Source organism: Pieris napi, chromosome 6, assembly GCF_905475465.1.
Source record: "Pieris napi chromosome 6, ilPieNapi1.2, whole genome shotgun sequence".
NCBI lineage: Eukaryota > Metazoa > Arthropoda > Insecta > Lepidoptera > Pieridae > Pieris > Pieris napi.
The window spans coordinates 5,558,181-5,579,707 of NC_062239.1; the positions used below are offsets into that span (position 1 = coordinate 5,558,181).

General features: G+C 34.6%; 1 protein-coding gene across 1 annotated transcript; it reads right to left on the reverse strand.

Moving 5' to 3' along the window:
- Positions 1 to 6,155: 6,155 nt before the first annotated feature.
- LOC125050449 (forkhead box protein L3) lies at positions 6,156 to 7,660 on the reverse strand. The gene has a single exon (XM_047650310.1). The coding sequence runs from the start codon at positions 7,647 to 7,649 to the stop codon at positions 6,687 to 6,689; it is 963 nt and encodes a 320-aa protein (XP_047506266.1). The 5' UTR covers positions 7,650 to 7,660; the 3' UTR covers positions 6,156 to 6,686.
- Positions 7,661 to 21,527: the final 13,867 nt, after the last annotated feature.

The following is a 21,527-nucleotide window of genomic DNA, read 5'->3' on the forward strand; positions in this document are numbered from 1 at the left end:
TATCATATTCTATTCCCTGAAGGGTCTGAAGTGCGAATCTGCGGGCGGTCCACTCCATACCTCTTCAGCGGTGTTTGTTTTGTTGGTGTTTGAACTAGAACCATCTACTCGACTACAAATTACATCACACGAATATAACCCTTAAGTTTATTGATGCAGTAGCGATAATAAAACCCTAATTGGCATCACATTGTGGCGTCCTGAAACCACCCTTTGTTTGCTCGAGTGTTGACCGGTTTATTGCGCAATGACGCCTCTAATGTTCTTTTTGATAGATATTAAGTTACTTACAACCACAAACTATCATGTAACATGTTTGTAAGAAAATTCTACCGATAATATTTTGTTTTAACCTATTTTATTTGAGGTTAGACCACGGTAGAAGACAGACGGTTGACCGGTTGCCTGCCTTTCAGTCTTCCAAAGATTGCAGGGAGAATGCTCTATAGAACTACACAAACTGATTCCGTCATCCCCTTTCAAAAGCTCATCTATAAGCAGAGTTTCGCCCTTTCGTTGTTGACATCCCCAGGTACCACACTGCACTATTTGGATCGTTTCTTGTAAAAACAGCAAAGGATTGGAACTCTTTGCTTCCTTACATCTTCCCTAAACACTTTAATATGGGTTCATTCAAGCAGCGGTTCAATAGGCCGCATCTCACTTAACATTAGATGGGTTTGTGGTCACAGGTTTGTGCAGTTCTGTAAAAATTATTAATTAACAGACTTCTAATATTGTTATTAATATAAATCATATAACGAACTGCTATAAAATAAAAATCTTTCCCTCAACCCTTTAAACGCCAATGCAAAATAAAGAAATAAAACATTCCGTTACAAAACAATTGTCAATAATGAAGTCGATGATTTGTTATAAAAATAAGCGAGGGCGACTCCCGCGGCGACATTCAGAATGCTCAGCAATTCTGTCACATTAACACCTATTACTTGCACCCTTTGTGAAACGCACTTCACGCAAAATACTACACTTTCCTTTTTACTGTTTATTGTTAGCGTTTGTTTCGGCGTGCAAACCGTTCGTCGACGATGCGAGTCCATCCGCTCCGATGAGCGCTTTCAAGAGGCGAAAAAGCCGTAATTTGCTTCATTCACTCATTGTTGCTGCTAAAAGTCGCCTTTTGTCGTCACTTGGAATTGGAAGCGTTTAGATTTGGAGGCAATTCGCGAGGGCCCGGTCACTCTCACCTCAATGCTCGCTTAATGGACTCTTTCAGTAGACGCTATGCGAAATTACGTTTGGGGATATATACCTACCTACTTACCTACTCCTAGAGTGCCTGCATACTATTGTAAAAATCTTTAGAGCAGTGTTGGCCTAGTGGTTTCAGCGAGCTCTTCCTTGAGGTCGTAGGATCGATTCCCGGCTGTGCACCAATGGACTTTCTGTCTATGTGCGCATTTAACATTCGCTCGAACGGTGAAGGAAAACGTCGTGAGGAAACCGACCTAAAAATTGACGTGTGTCAGACACAAGAGGTTGATCACCTACTTGCCTATTAGATTGACAAATTATGAAACCGATACCTAAAAAGGTTGTAGCGCCACTAGTTTTTTGTTGTAAAAGTCCTAATGATTGATGAATGAAACACATGCAGAAATGTGATGGTGGTATAACTTAAGTTATTATAGTTATTTTTTGTAAGTATATGGCTTTAGAAAACAGTAGGTATATTAATTATTATTGTATTGTACTTAAGGTATTTTTTCCTCTGCCATGTCCAAGGACTTTTTACCGTCTCTTATATATCTACTTAAATGATAGTTGTACATAAAATAAAATCATAAACTCGTCTCGCGAGATTCGACCCCGGCTACATCGGTAATATTATTATTTACAATAATTTCGAGCCGGGGCGCAATTGCGAGACCCGTTTTTCATTCTTGTTTGCCACCTTTACATATTAATATTGTTTGTAAAATTGTTGTTTCGTTCTACTGTCATCCGTGTTTGTTGTCCAGGTCGTGCCTGGACGGTGCGAATATAGGGCAATAGATAAGGTCATGTTCTATAGTTTGTTGGCCATGTCCATCTTGGACTTGTCTAAATTTTTAACCTATGCAGGTAATGCGTGAAGGTACCGTGCCCTATAAGAACCGCGCCAACTGAGATGTGTATTAACCTATACCGTACTGGAAGTACGTTTTTTTATGTTCCATTAGGCAGATAGGCAGGAGACTCACCTGATTTTACATAATATGATATACCGCCGCCCATGGACACTCGCACTGCCAGAAGGCTCGCAAGCGCGATACCGGCCTTTAAACGTTGGCAGCGCACAATTTTTTTTGTTTAATTAGATTTAACATTAAGGCTACTTTTAAATCACCCCATAAACATTACTTTTCCTACCACGGAAGTGCTGTAGTCTAGTCGCTCAATACAGGGGTTCAGTATGGGGTTGGCGTCATATCAATTTTATACAACCATATTTTGTTATGATTTATTAATATAGTAGAATATCTTCGATCTTTCGACATATGGGCGTAGAAAATACATAGTTATATTATTTAAGTTGATTGTACCATAATTAAACTCTCCTTTAACCGGTTCCATGACCTAAAGTAGCCTTATAAGCCAAGCAAATTGATCAACAACGAATATTTGAATAGAAATATTAAACGCAAATTTTACTCATTTTACCTGGCACTTAGGTGAACTGACTTATCCTTTATTGTCTAAACCCTCACATGTGCCCATTCTTACGCATTTCTATGGCTTTGTTACAACTGAATGTTATCATGTAATCGCCGAAACAATGGCATCTGTGATAATCCATAAACTACAAACAGGTTGAAGGAAGAGTGCGTCAACTTCCTGACTATTTCTTTCTATTGTGCCTTATACTAAAGTTAGGATTAACTGAAAGAACATTGGTTTGGTACCTTTTGTATACAATTTCTCACCTATGTCCAGAAAGGGTGTTTTATCATTAAGTAAAAAAACCGGAGACTGACGTGTCCGTAAAGCTCGTGAACTCAATAAAATTGATGAAAAAAATACCTTTGATTAAATAAAAATCATTGGCGTTACAACCTTTTAGGTCTGGACTTCTTTCTATATCTGTTTTATGGTCATTTGTCATTCTAATAGGCAAGCCGGTTTCCTTACGATGTTTTCCTTCACCGTTCGAGCGACTGTTAAATGCTCACATAAAAAAAGTCCAATGGTGCACAGCCGGGAGTCGACCTACTACCTCAGGGATGAGAGTCACACGCTGAAGCCACTAGGTCAACACTGTTCTTTTGATCATAGTTTATAAAATAGAGACATGGAGCCGGTTGGAGGAGACTTATACTCTATAAGAGGTCCTTGGAAAAAAATATAATTATTTCTGTATTACATTTTATGTGTATCTTTTGTAAACATGGATGAATGTTGCAAGGAATGAATAAGGGTAGGAATAATAATTGTCGTCTTTTTATTTCAAATATGGCCTCTGCATTATCCCGAAATAGCCATACAATAGTTCCGTTATCACAGATGAATAAATATATAGGAGGGAATGCAAAATTATATACTTGATACGACATGTACATATAGGTATATAGATACTTATACGCTTGAAATGTGCTTAATCGTTTTCGGAACAAATCATTAAACTAGATTTTTATAAAACATCTTTTTAATTTCTACAAAAGACATAGGTATACGTAACATACCTTACTATTAACTACTACGAAACAGCAAAAGATACCTTCATTATTAAACAAAAACCATTCATAGAATTAACGAGAAATATAAAATGTTTTTAAAAACAACTCACAATCTTAACGCCGAGTTAAATTGCCTAAATATTTCACACGCAGATAATAACGTCATTAGTGTTTGCAGGAAAAAAAACAAATACGCTTTAAGTGATTCATTTGTTAATCGGTTCCTTAAACTGCGTGAACAAAGAGTTTTAATTTTGGGAATCCAGATTCATAGGAGATTTAATTTATGCGCATTACATTAAGTAGGTGATATTCATATGTTAATCCGTACTAATGTCCTATAATACTTTAATACATATAATCGATGGTAGTCTAAAGCTAATTTTTTATGAAATTGGTAAAATGACACCTTTCCTGGGTTCAATGGATCCATCAAGTTTCGACGCCACCTACGCATAACGCAACAGAGATGGGAAAGAGAAATATAGTAGTTACTTAAATTACATATACATATTAAAAAATGTATAGTAGGATATACCTACTATTATTTTTAAGGGCAGAAGAGAAAACGGGCCTTCTCGATAAAGGGCAGTCATCTAACTAGGAGAGAGCCCAGAGTTGGTATAGTACCTACCATATATATACCACATACTTACCAACTTAGAGATATTGCTACCTACAAAAGTAATCTCCGAAATTATTTAAATTATATTTATTTTTTTCTGAAAGTACATACTGAGGTAATAGTCTGTGAAGTTTTTGTGTTTTCTAATTTCTACGCGAGCAATGCGCAGACCTTAGTATCATATATGTTTCAAGCTTTTGTCATAGATAGATGTCACTCCTAACATTCATTCCATTATCTGTTAATAATATTAATTTTTTTAGCCTCTAAAATCAGAATCAGAAAAACAAGAATAATTTAATGTCATACAATTAAACACAACCAATTTTCACGAAACACAGCAAAATTCTGTTTCGCGTAAAAGCCTGCAGAGTGCAGATAGCGATCTATTTGTCACTTGATTAGCCGTGTTAGTGTAAGAACGGATTTTAGATTTAAGTAACTAGCTCAAGTACCTAGTAAGTAAAGGTATGTCTAATTATCTGCATATTATGCTGTATTAATTAATTTTAAAAATTCTAAAACATAAAGTTGTTTAGGAACTTAATAATATCAAGTCTTTATTGCTCCAAACTCAATGGAATATAGTTCAACATCCCATTAAATCGCAGTTAAAATACTAACTCAACCGCAAAATAAAAAATAATCACTTCTAACGAAATGACAACGATTAATAAATATTTCTCGGTAGGCGCCATATAACACTTATTAGTTTTATCAAATAATCAATTTAGAAATGTAAAAATTACGATTTACAAGTAACAATTATATGGAAGCCACAAAACAATAATTACGAAACCGCATAAACATTTAATAAATATTATTAAATATTTCTATGAATGAAGAAAAATGTTGATAACACATTCTGTCTTTCAAGAAACGATTAGGATCGGTGGCCGGGCACAATATTAATTAATTTTCCTAAAAACTTATTATTAGACACAAATATTACAAAACTAAAACCAGATATTTAAAATAGATTATTTTTCTCATACATAGACTAATTAGTTTTACTAATTTAACCTTTGGTAGGTATTAGGTAGGTAGGTACGTGATTTACGTATGTACTATTCGATGATGACCAGAGATGGCAGAGTTAGTCCGCAGTTACCTACTCATATAATATTATAGCTATAACCTTATCATAACTAAAGGAATATAATTAGAGGCTATTCTTTATATAGGCTTAATGGTATTGGTACACCTAGAATAAATATTAAGTTATAATGTAAAAAGGAATGCATAGTGGAAAACATTTGGGAGATTAAAAAAACAACTTTTAAGTTAAGCTTCTTAGTAGCTCTAAATTGATAACTGCTATTAACGACACTACGAAGAAATTGTAGGAAATTATGTACCATATCATTTACCAATCAGTCGTATAATATATGTCTGTAAGTACGTAGTTTTTGTATAGTAATATTATAATGAAGTAAAATTATCAAGGAAGTTAAAAGGTAGAAAGTCAATCGAGAAGGGTCAAAGCACTCAAAAGGATATATATTTTGAGCTTATGCAAAATCAAATGCACAAGATGTTACAGGTCGTTAATAAAATTTTAAAAATATTTCTTAGTTATATTTTTCTAATGACGGCAGCAATTCTCGACTGCAATGCTAATTGCACAGATGTACCTACTAGCCTACATTGCGTAAGAAAAGCGCCAACTCTGGGGTCTCCGCTATTTGACAGTTGACAATGAATAATAAAAAATCGTGTATATAAGGTACAAAACCTATTTTAAAATGTTTGGATAGACTAAGGGTATTATGTAGATATTTTTATATAAGGTTTTGAATGAAAAGTAAATTAGATTTTAAAATTTCTATTTATTTCTTATAGATTTGTCTTACTTTAAGAATATGTTACATATTTCTAGCAACAACATAAGTGGGTATAAGTAGGTATACTATACATAATATAGTAACAAAGACTAACCATCAAATATATACAAAAACATAGTCACTAAGTACATAGCCCTATTTACAATCGCTTGGTCGTTTTTCAGACTTTAATAAAGAGTAAACAGTAGGTTCACCTACTAATCTAGATTTGACTTTTACGAATTAACTATAAATGTTAAAATAGCATTTTTAACTATATATCATTACAATTTATTAAGATTTCTACTATTTCAAAATGACAAAACGTTCGTATTATTTCTAATTGGCGTCAAATATTGTAAAAACAATTAGGTATTTTCAAGAGGAACGAAAGAAAAATATGATTTTTTAAGCACCGATTATAACCGAACAACGAAAATAATTTCTTAAAAAAAAATTGAATGATCAATGTATGAAAACTAAATATTCTCACTATTCACATTTTGTACATAAATGTTCGCTTTTATTTTACACAATGAACACTGGCTAACTTTTGTTTATTTAGGTGTCCGGTGGGCGTTGTTGATCTGACGGACTAGGAGGAGCCGAAGACGCAACTGAAGATGTATGTCTTCTCAATTGCTGAAGAAGGGCTGGATCCAGCGCAGGCCACCAGCCTCCGAGCAGCGGGTAGTGGGCCGTCGGAGCGACCGGCGTCCGAGTCTCATCTTCCCCTAATTTCACATCTTCTTGATCACTAGCAACTACGTCTATATCTTCTTCGACCTCTTCTTCGCAGCTACTATCACGTCGAGGTTTTTTATCCGGTGCGTCGTCCGGCGCCAATAAGGAAGCTACGTCGAACTGTCTTTTTCGCGGCGGAACAACCCCTGGTACGCGGCTTCCGCTCCAGAAGGGTAAAGGCAAGGCTGTAGGTGGAGGAGACTGCGGCGGTGGAGATGGAGAGTCTTCTCCATCGTCATCCACAGCCAATCCCATATGTTTGCGCACCTTTCGTTGCGCTTTACGTCTTCGAAAATCCCCTTTCCGAAAATCTTCAACGTTTGCTGGATGGATCGCCCAATAATGTCCTTTTCCATTAGCTGATCTTCCCGCTTTCACGAAACAATCGTTCAGAGATAAGTTGTGGCGAATTGAGTTTCTCCATCCAGGTCCCCGGGACCGAAAGTACGGATAGTTGTCTAAAATGTGTTGATAGATGTCAGACAAAACAAGTTTTTGTTCGGGTGAACTCAGTATTGCCATAGCGATGAGACCAATGTAGCTGTGTTGAGGCTTCGGTTCTTCTGGTTGCAGGGCTCGCTGCTGCAGTAGAGACATGGAAAGGGCGAGTCGTGGTCCATAAGGTCCGTAGCACGGGGCAACTGAAGGTGGATAAAGACGTAAACGTTCAGCAATGGCATAATTGTATAGCTGAAGACGGTAATGGTCGATCGCGGCGGCGGTCACAGAGGGTGCGTCTTTGCCGAGAGGCCACGGGCCTCCCTCAGCTCCACTGCACATGTTTCGGCGACGGTCTGAGCACGAGTGCGTCCTACCTACGGCGGCCCCGGCAAGCGGCAGCCGGCGGAGGGCGGGTAACGCGGGGGGCGGGGGCTTGCGACACGCCAGCCAATCAGCGCAAGCCCGCGCTTTGTATACGTGTTTTTGTTTAGCGACGCCCCACTCTAGCGGCTTTGCAACTCCACGCACCCTGACTTGAGTCCACCGGTACTAAACGCAGAGTCAATATGGGGGTTTGGTACAGTGATTCAAACTTAACACTGTAAGTTAATTGTACACACAATAATATGTTATTTTTTTTCCGAAACACCATTTAAACCTTGTAAAGGTAGTGAGATTTTTTGTCAGAAGAGTTTAGCGTGGTAAAAGTTATTCATCATAATCCCAATCTAATAAAATTATGTCCTAACGGTATACTTAGAATATATAGACACGAAAATTGTGAATGAACATATGGGTAGCATTAACCTACAAACTGCAGATCAGTACCTAGTAGAAATAATTTTTATGTCATGACAATTAAGTATTTTATAGTAAATATATTATCAATTTATTCGAGAAATATAGCTTAGACATTAGTATAATTTATGCTGGGTATTAATGAGCGGCGTTGCCTTAAGCGTGCTTGTCTTAAATCGTTGGAATCACTGCTGTATTTTCCTTTCTATGTGGGCAATTAAAAATGTTCCTATGGTAAAAGAAAACATTGTGAAAAAAACACGCAAGTCGTAGACCCAAATATCGACGATATGTGTCACTGATCCACTACCAACTAAATAACTCTATCATTCAAATTATAATAAAGTAAAAAAAGGTTTCCAATCTGAGGCCAACACCTACCTATATAGGTTTGCACTGCCACTGCATTATTATTATTTGGTAATGAATGACTAAGTAATTGGCTCGATATACCTAAATCTGATAATAATTATCCAATATCTTTGACAATTTTTTTTTTTGCAGTCCCTACTTCAAACCGTTACAAATGACAACTTCGTACCGAGTACTTCCCTGTTATTTCCAAGATATCACAACAAGCAATAACACATTACTTCTCAGGAGGCGCGCTAGAGAGAGATGCACATATAAAAATACACTTTATGGCACAAGAGAAAAGAGGATAGATAAACATGCAACAGTTTCACATGTGACATAATCTATAGCGCGATGGGGACATCTAAAAATTAACCTTACCAGCTAGTTTTAGAGTATATTTTCTTTAGTGAAGTTTTGGTTATAAAGCATTGTGAGCACCGTGAACGAGGAATGAAAATAAAGCTTTCAGAGCGAGAGCGAAGAGTGCAGAATGAGCGAGCGTTTCGCGCCAACAATGCCGTCGCCGCCCATTTAAATACGCCATCTTGTTTGTGTCTCCTTTCGCTTTGTGAAGCAGTGTTTCGGAAAAAGGAAATTACAGGAAATATTTACCCATTTGTTAAGTATACAGCTAGATTGCTACCAATTTCATTTTATGTAAACGAATTCCTTAATTGATTCCGTTTATCGAAACTTGAAATATTTTGTTAAAATCTCCCCGAAGTAGACTTCTAGTTCTAGGAAATTAAAGAAAGTTAGATTACCGAAAATGTATTAAAATACCATTCGTATATGAACTTATTAAACCTACTTAAAGGTACTATTGACTTTTCGGGTCAATGTAAATTTTTTTCTTTTTTTTTTTCTTTTTTTCAATAGGTAAATTTTTGTATGAAACACTGTATTCTCTGACTGGGATATCCAATTCCAAAGTTAATCGGAATTACCAACCATTCGCAATTATGAATCATAATTTGAAATTATCCTTTGTAAATAGGTCCCAGCAAATTAGAGTATATACATGTCTAAATATAAAAATGTCTCTTCCCTGTTAGGTAGTAGTGGTATAAGTAAATTAATAAAAAATACATAGGTAGGCATAGAGCACAGACCGTTTATCAACCAATCGGTCGTGTCACGTGCGGGTAGTAGTGACGTAAAACAAACGAATTGATCGACAAACAACAACGAAGACTCGACGTGGCCTGAACGCTGAACGAATTCTAATTTTTAGGTAGGTATTTGTCCAAACATTTCTAAAAGGAAAACAAACAATGCGTTGTTTATTAAAATAATATGTGCTTTTACGATTAAATCATTTTTATTATGTAACTTAGGAATGTGTTAACTTAGTTAGTTTTTTTATTAATAGCGAAAAAGTTAAGTACTATCTATAGATAATGACTAATACTTATTTACCGTAATCTTTATTCTTATTAGGTATCGGTACTTAGGTATCTACCTACATCTTAATATCTTAAAGAATACAAAATAGAGAATTAAAAAAAATCTAATTTTCAATTAATTATTTTTCCGCTTTGTTACCATAGTTGTATAATGACATCATACTCGTAACTAGAGATTTTGTAAAGAAGATAGGTAAACTCTACCTATCTGAGGAAAGAAAACCTTTGTGGAATTTGTTCTGTTTTATATAACGTCATTATGGTTTGACAGTAATATCAAGATTATACTCATTATGAAAAAAATAAGTTACATAAAATTTCTGAATACATATATGAAATAAGAAATTACGGAATTAAATCACTTCACATAACGATTACGCCGGTACGCCGTACAGACTGTAGCGTTGTATATTTTGTCTGCGGTATAATTGCCACATAGTTAAAAAAAATAAAACAGTTTCAGAAAAAGAAGAAAGACTGTAGAAAACAATACGTGTGCTTTCGAAACATATCGACGGTAGAAATTGACTTCAGAATCTTTAAGTTCGATTCACACTAAGCTGTTTCGTTTCGGTACAGGCTGAAAATCTATTTTAAAAACAAATGACTGGCGCCACATTGGAAATAATTGACTTAACATAGCAATAACACTCCATTATAAACCGTCATTGTTTTAATTGCTGAGGCAAGGTGAAGGCGGTTCGCCCCGCCCCGTACTTCGCATTGTACACCCCGAACCAATATTCACAATGCCTCCCTTAGTTTGTATTGTTTATTCGACAACTATGTATTATTACTGTATAACGTGCAGGTGTGATGTTTAACACGGTAGGTATATACAAGATTCATTATTATGAATAGGTTAAGTAGAACTATACAAATATAGTTGAATGTAATGTAGGTACCTACCTACGCTTTTAGTAGGTACGTCTACTGCAACAGTTTCGTCCATAACAAGCAAGCAAGATATGTACCTACTTAGAAAATCCGAACTCGATTCAAGAGTTCCTCTGTATACTTATCAAAAGGACTACATAGAAATTGAAAATTGTCATAGTTATCTATTGAATTCAGCATTATTAGAGATTGCTAATTCCACCCAATTATCACTTTAGATTAGTTTGCGGTATAAAATTATTCTACGACTATTTCACTTAATTGATAGAGATTGCAATAGATTTCTGAAGGAATCCTATAGGAATTTGCTTGTTGCCAGATAAAATGTATGAAAAATAGCTAAACGTGTAGTTTTCATAGTTACTGCTATAGCGAATCGTATGATTGATGATGTCATTGGTGAACGTGTGACGATACGTCTTTCGGTTTGACAACTGACAATGCAACGCAACGCGCCATTGTCTTTTGTTGTAAATTGTCACCTCAAAACTCAGGAAAAGCTGAAAATCTATATACGAAATTTCTAACTACCTAAGTAAAATATTTTCCTACGTAAACTCTGCGACATCAAATTCGAGGCAAAACTTTGGCGTAATATTTAGAATGTAAATAGCTTTCTTGTTAAATGCCGCCCGCTTCTATATTGAATTACAGACTTTGTGTGGAAAACTGTTCGCAAAATATTTTGGCGTCACAAAGGAGGTATTAACTGCGCGGCGTCCATAATAATTTTGTGATAATTTTATGCAAATCGGGGAGGCGAGCTCCGACGGCGCGGTCGACTTTACTGGCTTGCATGTGTTTATTCCTTATTCAAAAAGATTTTATTAATGTCACATAATTTTTGTTTAGGGGAAATATCTAAAAGTATACTTAAATAGTCTTAATAAAAACGCAATATTAATTATTTTCAGGTCTCTGTCGAGAAAAGTCCAAAGATAAACTTTTTGTTCCTATCTACAGCGAGATATATTACCTACGTATTTCTTGGATTCCTTGGAACCTATACTTAGATTTGAAATAAAACACCATTTGAAAACTACATGCTTTGTTACCTGCATTAAGAAACCTTTAACATATTTTCTTAATATCCTAAAATAACTTTAATAGCTAATAATAGACACTTAGGTATTCTCCGAAACTATCCCACAAAAACCGATTAATGCATAATATCAAAACCATTGCGACACTTGAACAAGCATTTATTTTATTCAGCAAGCGATTATAAAGCTTACTATAGTATTATAACGTCGATTTTTCTATAAACATGTTTGTATTTTTTAAGGTAACATAACACTAGCGCCCTGCATTCAATGTGTTAGCACCTATTGTAATCCTCTGACACTTTTATAGTTACGATTAACAAACGAAATTAGAACCCAATAATATTATTAAGTGTTTTTTTTTCAAATTATCGCTAAGAATGACGTCCCCTTTCCCGAGTTAATATGAATAAGTACTCGTATTACCACCTACGTTTGTATAAACACAATAAATATTTTTTAGGGTGTCGCTTTATCTCCTTCGTAGATTTAAGATTAGGAATGTTAAAGATACATGGTTAAGATATGAAATTGTCATATTTTGCGCATTGTGTTGTAAGTGCCAATTGTGCTGGATTTGCAAAAATTTAATCTTTTTTTGTTTCGTATGTTACGAATTATATCAGCGCTACAAACTTTTTGGTCTGTGCCTTAGATATATCTGTTTCGCGTTCATTTATTTTGTGTAATACGCAAGTATCAGCCTACTGTGACTGACATACGACAACCATTTTTTGAGTCTAAAACATGCCAGACAAACATCGTGAGGAACACGATGTTTTCCTTCATCTTACGAGCGATTATTAAACGCGTTCATAGACAAGTAGGAGTCTGAGACCTACTTAGGGTTCTGAAAAGGCCGGGTAAAAACTCCTTTATACCTTCCAATTAACACGACCGCAACTCAAAGCTGCCAAAGAGTTTTTCGCATTTAACTGGGGACTCGACGGTAAAGAAAAGTTTTGTTGCACTAATATTTTTTTCATTTAATAACTATAATAAAATAAGTATATGCCCATAGCATAGTAAAGCTGGTCAATCTTTTAATTCCTACTAAAAATACAGGCGCAATGTAAGTCGTCAAGAATATCGTAGATAACTTGTAATACCATTCTGAAAAAAAAAACTTAAAAGGAAAAACTAATGGTTAGTTCAAAAAGAAAGTGCACTAGCCCCCACATTAGGATTCCCTGTGTCATGGGCAGCTAGTCTGGCCATTTGACATATTGTCGGTACTTGACATAATAATTTCTACATAACACAACATTTTAATTAAACTATTGTTGCACAAAAAGAATACTTTCCGTTTCAGCATATGACAGGTTGTTAAGATTTGACAAACTGTTGTTTAAAATTGTTAGTGAATAAGTATATGTATATGTATTAAGTTTTAAGTCGTTAGTGAAAATTTTGTTTTAAGAGAGTGGTTAAAAGGAAGCAACTCAAGAAGCAAGAAGCGGTTTGCGTTGTGGTACTAATACAAAAATTCTCCTGTGACGGTGTTTGTAATTAAACTCCTCCGAATTGGCTCGATCGATTTCCGTGAAATTTTGTGTGAATATCGGTTAGGTCTGCGAATAGGAAAACATCTACTTTTCATCTCCCTAAATTTTAAGGGAGGTCAAATTGTTTATTTTTTATTTTTCAGACAATTTTTTTTGTTTTTATGTTTTTTTATGACACATCCCTACATAGGTAGGTACATAATTTTCACTCCTCTACGATTAACCCCTATTTTTTTTTATTGAACTAACATGTTTTCCAGAAATAATATAAGTACATGGCAAAACAATGTTTGCCGGGCCAGTTAGTATTTTATGTTATTAGGAATTATGTCTTTGCTAGTACCAGGTCATTTGGCACTTACACTAACTTCATAAAGAATAATTGTAGCGGTTAAGCGCAATGAAGCGAAACAAATCACAGCGGTATCGCAGCAATACATTTCCGTATGAATAATGTAACGTGGCTGATCGAATTAAGCACTCGAGCAACAATGACAGGCCAGGATTAACAGACACTAAGTGGATTACTTGCTTCCGCTCCTTTGTGGGACTCTCCAACTTGACGCTACTGGTTATGGCCTACAAATGTTTGTGTTAACCACTGCTTTCAATGTAATAGTCTATAAATTAGTACTTCACTAGCCTGTATGAAAGTTGTATGTAAACAAATTATGTTAGAATTATCGTTATTACATGAATAGCACATATATATACATAAATATAGCATTAAAAGATGAGAACCTGTAAAACCTATACTTAAAATTCTTATACTTAGACCTATTAAAGTTGATAAAGCAATTTGTTTTTAAATCGAATTCATAAATATTTTTAAACCTGAAACTAATAATACTTAATATTTTTTTTTAAATTCAGTATTAATCAATAAAGTACTGAAATGAATTTATAAATAAATTCCAACTGTCACTAGAGTTGATGAAAGGACTACAGCTAGCATGTTTGAATTTTAAATATAAAAGTTTATGAAATTAAAAACTATAGGTACTATAAGTTAATATAACGAAGCCAGCGTTTGGATTTTATTTTATCTATCCTTTATTTTGACATTGACATTTCAACTTTTATATTTTACTTCAAGATGTAATCGTTTTTTAATTGCTTAACGCCAATAGCGAAAATCCATGAATATCTTACGCACGATGTCACTAAGCGATAATTACTTATTCGATTAAATACTCAAGAGTAATCTGTCGATAATGGCACCAAATTATAAAGAAGCACCCTCGACACTCGTCCGGCCTCAATATTGATACAGCTCAATGAGTTACAATGGCTCTTAAAATCCACAGATTAATTCCCATTTGGTCACGGAAGCTGAGTGCTCGAAATAAAAACATTTAGAAGAACAATGCCATTGTTCCGCCGCTGTCGAATTATTCTGTTTTGACAATACGAAAATAGTACATAAATATTTAAACAGCTTAAATTTTAACCCTTGGGAACGTTTTGTCTCGTTTTTGTGCCCCAGTTTTAAGTTTCTGCTGATTACTATTTTAGTTGGCATTTTTTTAAACTAATCTACGAGTAGGTTAATATGTTTTAAGTATTCCTACGGTTCTCTAGTCATATTTTATCCTACCATAAAAAAAGCTTTTTGATAAGATGATATTAAAACATTCATTCACATTACATATCTAGGTACTTATTTAGGTATTTCATTTGGAAGGTTTACTTACGACCAGTGTTGGAAAAAACTAACGATTTCTTTAATACGGAGTCGTTCTAACCTCACCTGCAATGGCTTAAATTATACCTGTATATGCCACATTCAACGATACCTAGGTATACGATACCTTGCCATCTGCGCGGTCACTCAAATTTCACACCAAATCTTGGTGAATTTAATTGAATTACAAGAGGTATGTCCGGCTATTGGACGCATGCCCACAATGTATGTTTTGCCAACAATAACTGTATTATTGATCACAATACATCACATCTCCGATGACGGGCCGTCATGATGGTCAGTATTTTTTCTACACTTCAAAATAACTGTACTTGAGATTGTCTAGGAGTTGCTGGTTATTTTAATTAACGGACTTTACTAGGCGTTCGGGTTTCCATTCGGGGAAATGAGTAGGTACAATTTATATACAGAATATGTTGAAGAAGACGTCAAAAAACATTCCCTCTGACTTAGGTACTTAGGATGTTGTTAGCTTGAGAAAGGCGTTAAATGATTGAGAAAAAGCACTGCATTTTGCTCTTATACCTATTGCTAATATTTTTTATATTTTATTTGGATTGTCTTTCCACATAGCTAGCAAAAATTTTAAAGTTATATATTATATTATATTTTTTTGTATTCCTTACGTAAATTTATACTTAAATACAATTTAATATTAAGACAGAATAGAAACGTTTAGATTTATGGGTAAATTGTATACATAGAAACAATTGTAATATATCAAATTATATCACTCGACTATAACCTATCTATTTTTGTTTCTCAATCTCAGTTTAAATGTCATTAGTTCAGTATAATAAACCTACTAACGTTAAAATCACATTTGGCTCCTAGACGGCAATGAATTGTATTTGCGCGTGAAGTGTTTATCGAGTCCTGCACAGATACGATCTTAATCTCGGATTAGTTGAATGTTAAAGAGCATTGTTGGGTCTAAATGCTTCAATTGGGAGATGTTGCCCACCTATACTACACAAAAGACTTAGTATCTGGGTCAAACTCCCACGCGAAAGTATTAAGGAAATCTTTTCCGATAGTGTATCCGGTGAGCGTCAGTTGTCGTAATATTGCCATGTATTTGAATTTCTTTTTCATAAAAACAAACAGATAAAAATAAAATATGTTTATTATGGAACATAAGATACATGTATCACTTATTCCACGTCATTAAATTTGAATTTGATATAAATGATAAGTTTAAGTTGCCTGGTGTTCTCGTCATAGATATTTAGGTTTTCTCGCGACGTTAATTGCGCTAATAACGTGGGGTTTTAAGTCGTAACAGAGAGTTCAATATCGCTTCATAAAATTGTTCGCTAATCGATAACATATTTAGCTGCTGAAAACATTATTAAAACATGAACGGTATTAATTAATTCCTGTCTTTTGTCCCCAAAAAAATATTACAGACAAAAGACAAGAATCGTTCTAGAAATTAATTCACATATTCTCTAGAATCTTTATACAATAAGCCAACATGCACTCCGAACAACGACGGCTTCGTCAATTTGAAACGTTTCGCCTGGATTCGGATATTATGTGAAGTTACTTTGTTGTACGAAACCTAAAAGGAGATATCGTAGCCCCAAGTGAACATTCAACCTGCCAAGGCAATTCAAAATCTATTTCCTTTGAATAAAGTCTATTTTATATAAGCATTAAAACAACAGCTTCGCTAGTAAGCCGATAGCTTCAGAGACGAATATTTAACGAGGCTTCAAGAACACCTATTCGATTTTGCACTGAGAATTGATGTGTATTGAAAGTGCTCACAAAATGTCTGCTCGAATGGCAATTTGGAGATGTATTTCTGTACCTATGGACTAAAATATTCTTTTTAATTACAAGTATTAAGGACAGTAAAGTAGAAGGACGCAATAGACACATTAATTTTGAGAACTATATTATATTAGTTACAAATATAACGAAAAAGAAATACAATGGTATTAGGAATTATTATATTGAAAGGTGTTTCGGTTCGAAAAGTTATACTTATTTAAAAGAATTTATAATTTCGTACAATGGTTACAAACCAAGAATATGTAAGTCACAATAAACGCTTGTGCTGTTCAGTGCTGCTACCTAGTAGTGCAAGTAAGTTAATTACTAGTAAAAAAGACGAAAGATATATACGTTTTGAAGGGAAACCAGTAAAAGTTTTTAAAAGTATACAGATAATCTTACGCTTGTAGCTCCAGTCACGGTAACTATCTATTGCACTACAATTCCGATAGTAGGTAGGTACCTATAGATTAAACCACTAAATAAAAGTAAAAATGAACATGTTTTATTTATAAGTAAGTACATGTACAAGCCGTGCAAAAGACCGCATTTAGTTTTTAAAATGGTGTAATTTAATGTTCTGTTTACAACATAACTGTCTTTTTACAATATTTTTCATATTTTCTCCTACGTGCTAGAGAAATAGATCCGTTTAATTTAGCTGTCGCTACGTCAAGCCATAAAAGATCAAAGCCTTCGTGGAGCGTAATTCAAATGTACGTGCTGTCTGTGAATACCTACCTAGTGTACCCACGAAGCCTTAAATATAGAGCCTATACGTTCCAAAAGAATTCAGACCCACGTGAAACGAGGTAAATGGCATGAAATGATAGTCGGTCATTTTCAATCAAAGAGCAACGAACATTTATTTAAAACAAACAAATTAATTCTTGTTTGACACTTTTTGTTTAGAGCACCCAGGTAATACGAGTATAATGTACATATAAGCCTTCGTTTTAAAACATATCGTAAGCTTGAAATGTTGTAATAACATAGCCAAACAGATTTTAATGAGGATGTTTTTCTGTTTAAAATCATAATTGATGGCCCGAATTTTATATTTAATTCCAAAAATAAAGAAATCTTCTATTTTTAAGTGAAAAAATTAGAAAAACTAGTAATAGATTCTACAATCTATGAAAAATATTTGTATGAAAAATGTACCAGCGCTCGTTACAGGCAGAACTACATTTAATTTAGGTATTTTAAGCGTTTAAAAACTGTCACATTCCGTTGATTCATAGAATTCAGTATGATAAGTGTTTTCAATGGGAGCTACAAGATTCGTATTCGTAGAGTCGTGTAGGGAGAAAATAATTGCGAACATTTACATACATGTGAAGTCTGTCGCTCCACCGACTGATATTTCATGTAAATGGGAATTGGGAAGGCAGTTACCCCGACGCTAAATATTTTGGTTTGCGTTTCTCCATTTGTTAACGGATATGATAAACATTGTTATAGTAATGAGATTAATTTTGTTATTATTAATCTAATCTTCATACACTAATACAAAAATTATTAGTTTTAATAGGCTTTAAAAACGTGGAAAGGTTTTTGTTACGCTTAGATATGTCACCGTAAAATTGTAAACACCGTTAGATTGTAATCTATCTCGCGAGATTGTAAACTGTCGAAAGATTGTGAACCTCAACGAACTGCTTACAATTTAACGTATTATTATTCGGTAGTTATATGAAATTGTTGGGAAGTAAAATTAATCTGTAATTGACCAAAGAAGTTTGAATGATAACTAAGTTAGTGTAGTACAATCTACCGAATAATAATGCGTTAAATTGTAAGCAGTACGCTGAGGTTCACAATCTTTCGACAGTTTATAATCTCGCGAGATAGATTACAATCTAACGGTGTTTACAATTTTACGTTAACAGATATATTTAAAAAATGTGGTACAATCGTAAACATAGACTTTTATAGCAAAGAGACCAACTCCTTTCACTGCTTCTCTAAATTCCCTTAATTCGATTAGCTGATAGAAGCAAACCACAGCCACACCTTACAATATACCTAGGAGGATTTATTAGTTAAAGTTATAATTGTAATTATTTTTATAACAGTTATAGTTTCAATTCATTTTAAATTGCTCCATTTATCATTCCTTCGGGATCTCTAGGTATATATGAATTAAAAAATCCAGTTTCAAAAGTGTTGAGACTCCTTTGTCTTCAAACGCGTCAAACTTAGTTTATACAGGCTTAATGTTTAAACACAAATTCTCTCGGTCGTCGGTCAAAATTTCGGTAGTAATCTGTATCAGAAATACAAAATGCATTAGGCAAAACTAATCAGACTTATAAGAGTTCGTTTCAATAGTTTTCTAATCCGTCTCTCGTTTAGAGCGTTATTAATTTCGTACAGCGCACAAAAGAGCATGTTGCCACAAATACGACACAAAGACGGTGAAGTAATTAATGTTCAGTATTGGTTGAATCCAGCACCCGAGGGGCCTACACAATACGGTAGTTAGAGGGGCGCGGCTTGGGACGTTTAACGAGCAAATTATTTAGTAAATGTTGCCAAATAATAACATTAACGTGGCTTTCGGAGTCTTCGCATTCTAGTTTTTATGTGATATGTATTTATATCGATTTATATCCGCAGCATTTGACAGAGATTCCGGCGTATCTCTTTATGACACGCTAAATTAAGATTTTTATACAAATATTTCGTAATTCTCAATATGGATTAAATTGCAGTTAATGTTGGTAAATAATAATACTAACCTCTTATCAGGACTAAGAATTATATTATTATAGAATTCATTAACAAGTTCTTAGTTAAGTAGGTCTAATTGCGTTTTAAGCGCGTGCGTGGTTCAAATAATATTCATTCCAGATCCGAAGAAATGTTTGGTTCACGTATAAAAAGCACAGAAAGCCTAGTTGCCATTCATTCTCTGTTGGGGTTAGGTGGAATTGCAATTTTCCACGAGAGAGAAGATTAGACTTAATACGGGAATTTTCTTAGTATAAACTAATTTAGCTGTACGACGTAATTTGCTGCTTAATTAAAGCAGGTGAATCTTTAATTAAAATAACAAATGCAGTTGAAATTTTTCAAACTAAACATATGCTTATAATGTTGTAGTTTTTAAATAAAACACGTAGTTTTAAAGTTTTAAAGCTTTTGCCAGTAGTAGTCTTCTGTCATTTCAGATCATTACATTTACATTTCGGTCTGTCATAAAAGTAGGAGGCTGACAATCGTCGCAACAGTCATGAAATAGGTAGATATTAGCTGTTTTTCATATAGCATATGCATTTCCCCTAGCCATAGACAAAATATATCTATGGTCAATATTTGTGTTTTCTGTGGATAACGCTAAATAGACATGCCATCGGCCTAAATGTCTAGATACCAGGCCATAAACTTCAACAAAAAAAAGACATGCCATCAAACTTTTTTAACCGAACACAGTCTTTAGATTAATTGCTTAGTTTTAGTCCTATTCAAATAAATTATTTACTCTATAACCTGCTGGATGGGACAACATAAGAACCCTGACCAGGACAAATCTCAATCATGTTGAAAAGTGTGACTGTGAGAAGTAGGGGGTCGTGAATGGCTCCTAATTGAGTGGCTCCTAGTGGTTGATGCGTGTCCATTGTTGATACTGTTCGGTTATGATTAACGAATAATTATTGTCTTCGGTTCAATGAACATAAAAAGTCGAGGAGTCTCGGTGTCGTGGGGTGTCCGTGTATAGTGTCTAGTTAATATTTAATTTAGTCTAAATAATTATTGAATCAAAATGGAAAATATAATACAGAGGATTTATTAAACTATATAATATATATATCAACTAGTTAAGAGAACTCAATGTGTTTTATACAACAATAAATATTTATTATTAGGTATTCAGATAAATTGTTGGCCTAGTGGCTTCAGCGTGCGACTCTCATACTTGAGGTTGTAGGTTCGATCCACGGCTATGCACCAATGGACTTTCTTTCTATGTGCGCATTAACATTTATATACTCGAACGGCGAAGGAAAACATCGTGAGGAAACCGACATGTCTTAGACTCAAAAAGTCGACGGCGTGTGTCTTGCTGGCACTTGAGGCACTTGAGGCTGATCACCTAGTTGCCTATTAGATTTAAAAAATGATCATGAAACAGATTCAGAAATCTGAGGCCAAGACCTCAAGAGGTTGTAGCGCCACTGAGTTTTATTTATTCAGATAAATTAATATACCAAAATATTGTTAATCTTTTTTTTTATTTTGTTTTAAATTTTTATTGGAGTACACATTACAGAGTACATTCGCTACCCTTTACTTTTTTCCATCCACGGTAGAAATGCATTGCGTATTAGTGGGGATAGTGGGGATACATTACAGAATATTTTTAACTCAACCTACCCCAGGCCCTCTGCCACTCAGAAAACCGTGTAGGAATACCAACTAAAACCACTTCTGGGTGCTTCTGAACCAACCGCCTTTTGAACCTTCTAACGGTCCCAATATTATATGTATTACTAGCGGATCCGACAGACGTTGTCCTGCGTGATAGATTGCGTCAAGCGATTAGGATATTAAACAAAGTATGAAAGTAAAAACTGCAGTGCCATCTGCCGGGCTGATTTGTGAATCTAAACCATCCAGGGCGCCACCCAAACGCATACAAAAAATTCATTAAAATCGGTCCAGCCGTTTAAGAGGAGTTCAGTGACACACACGTACAGTAGAATTATATATATAAA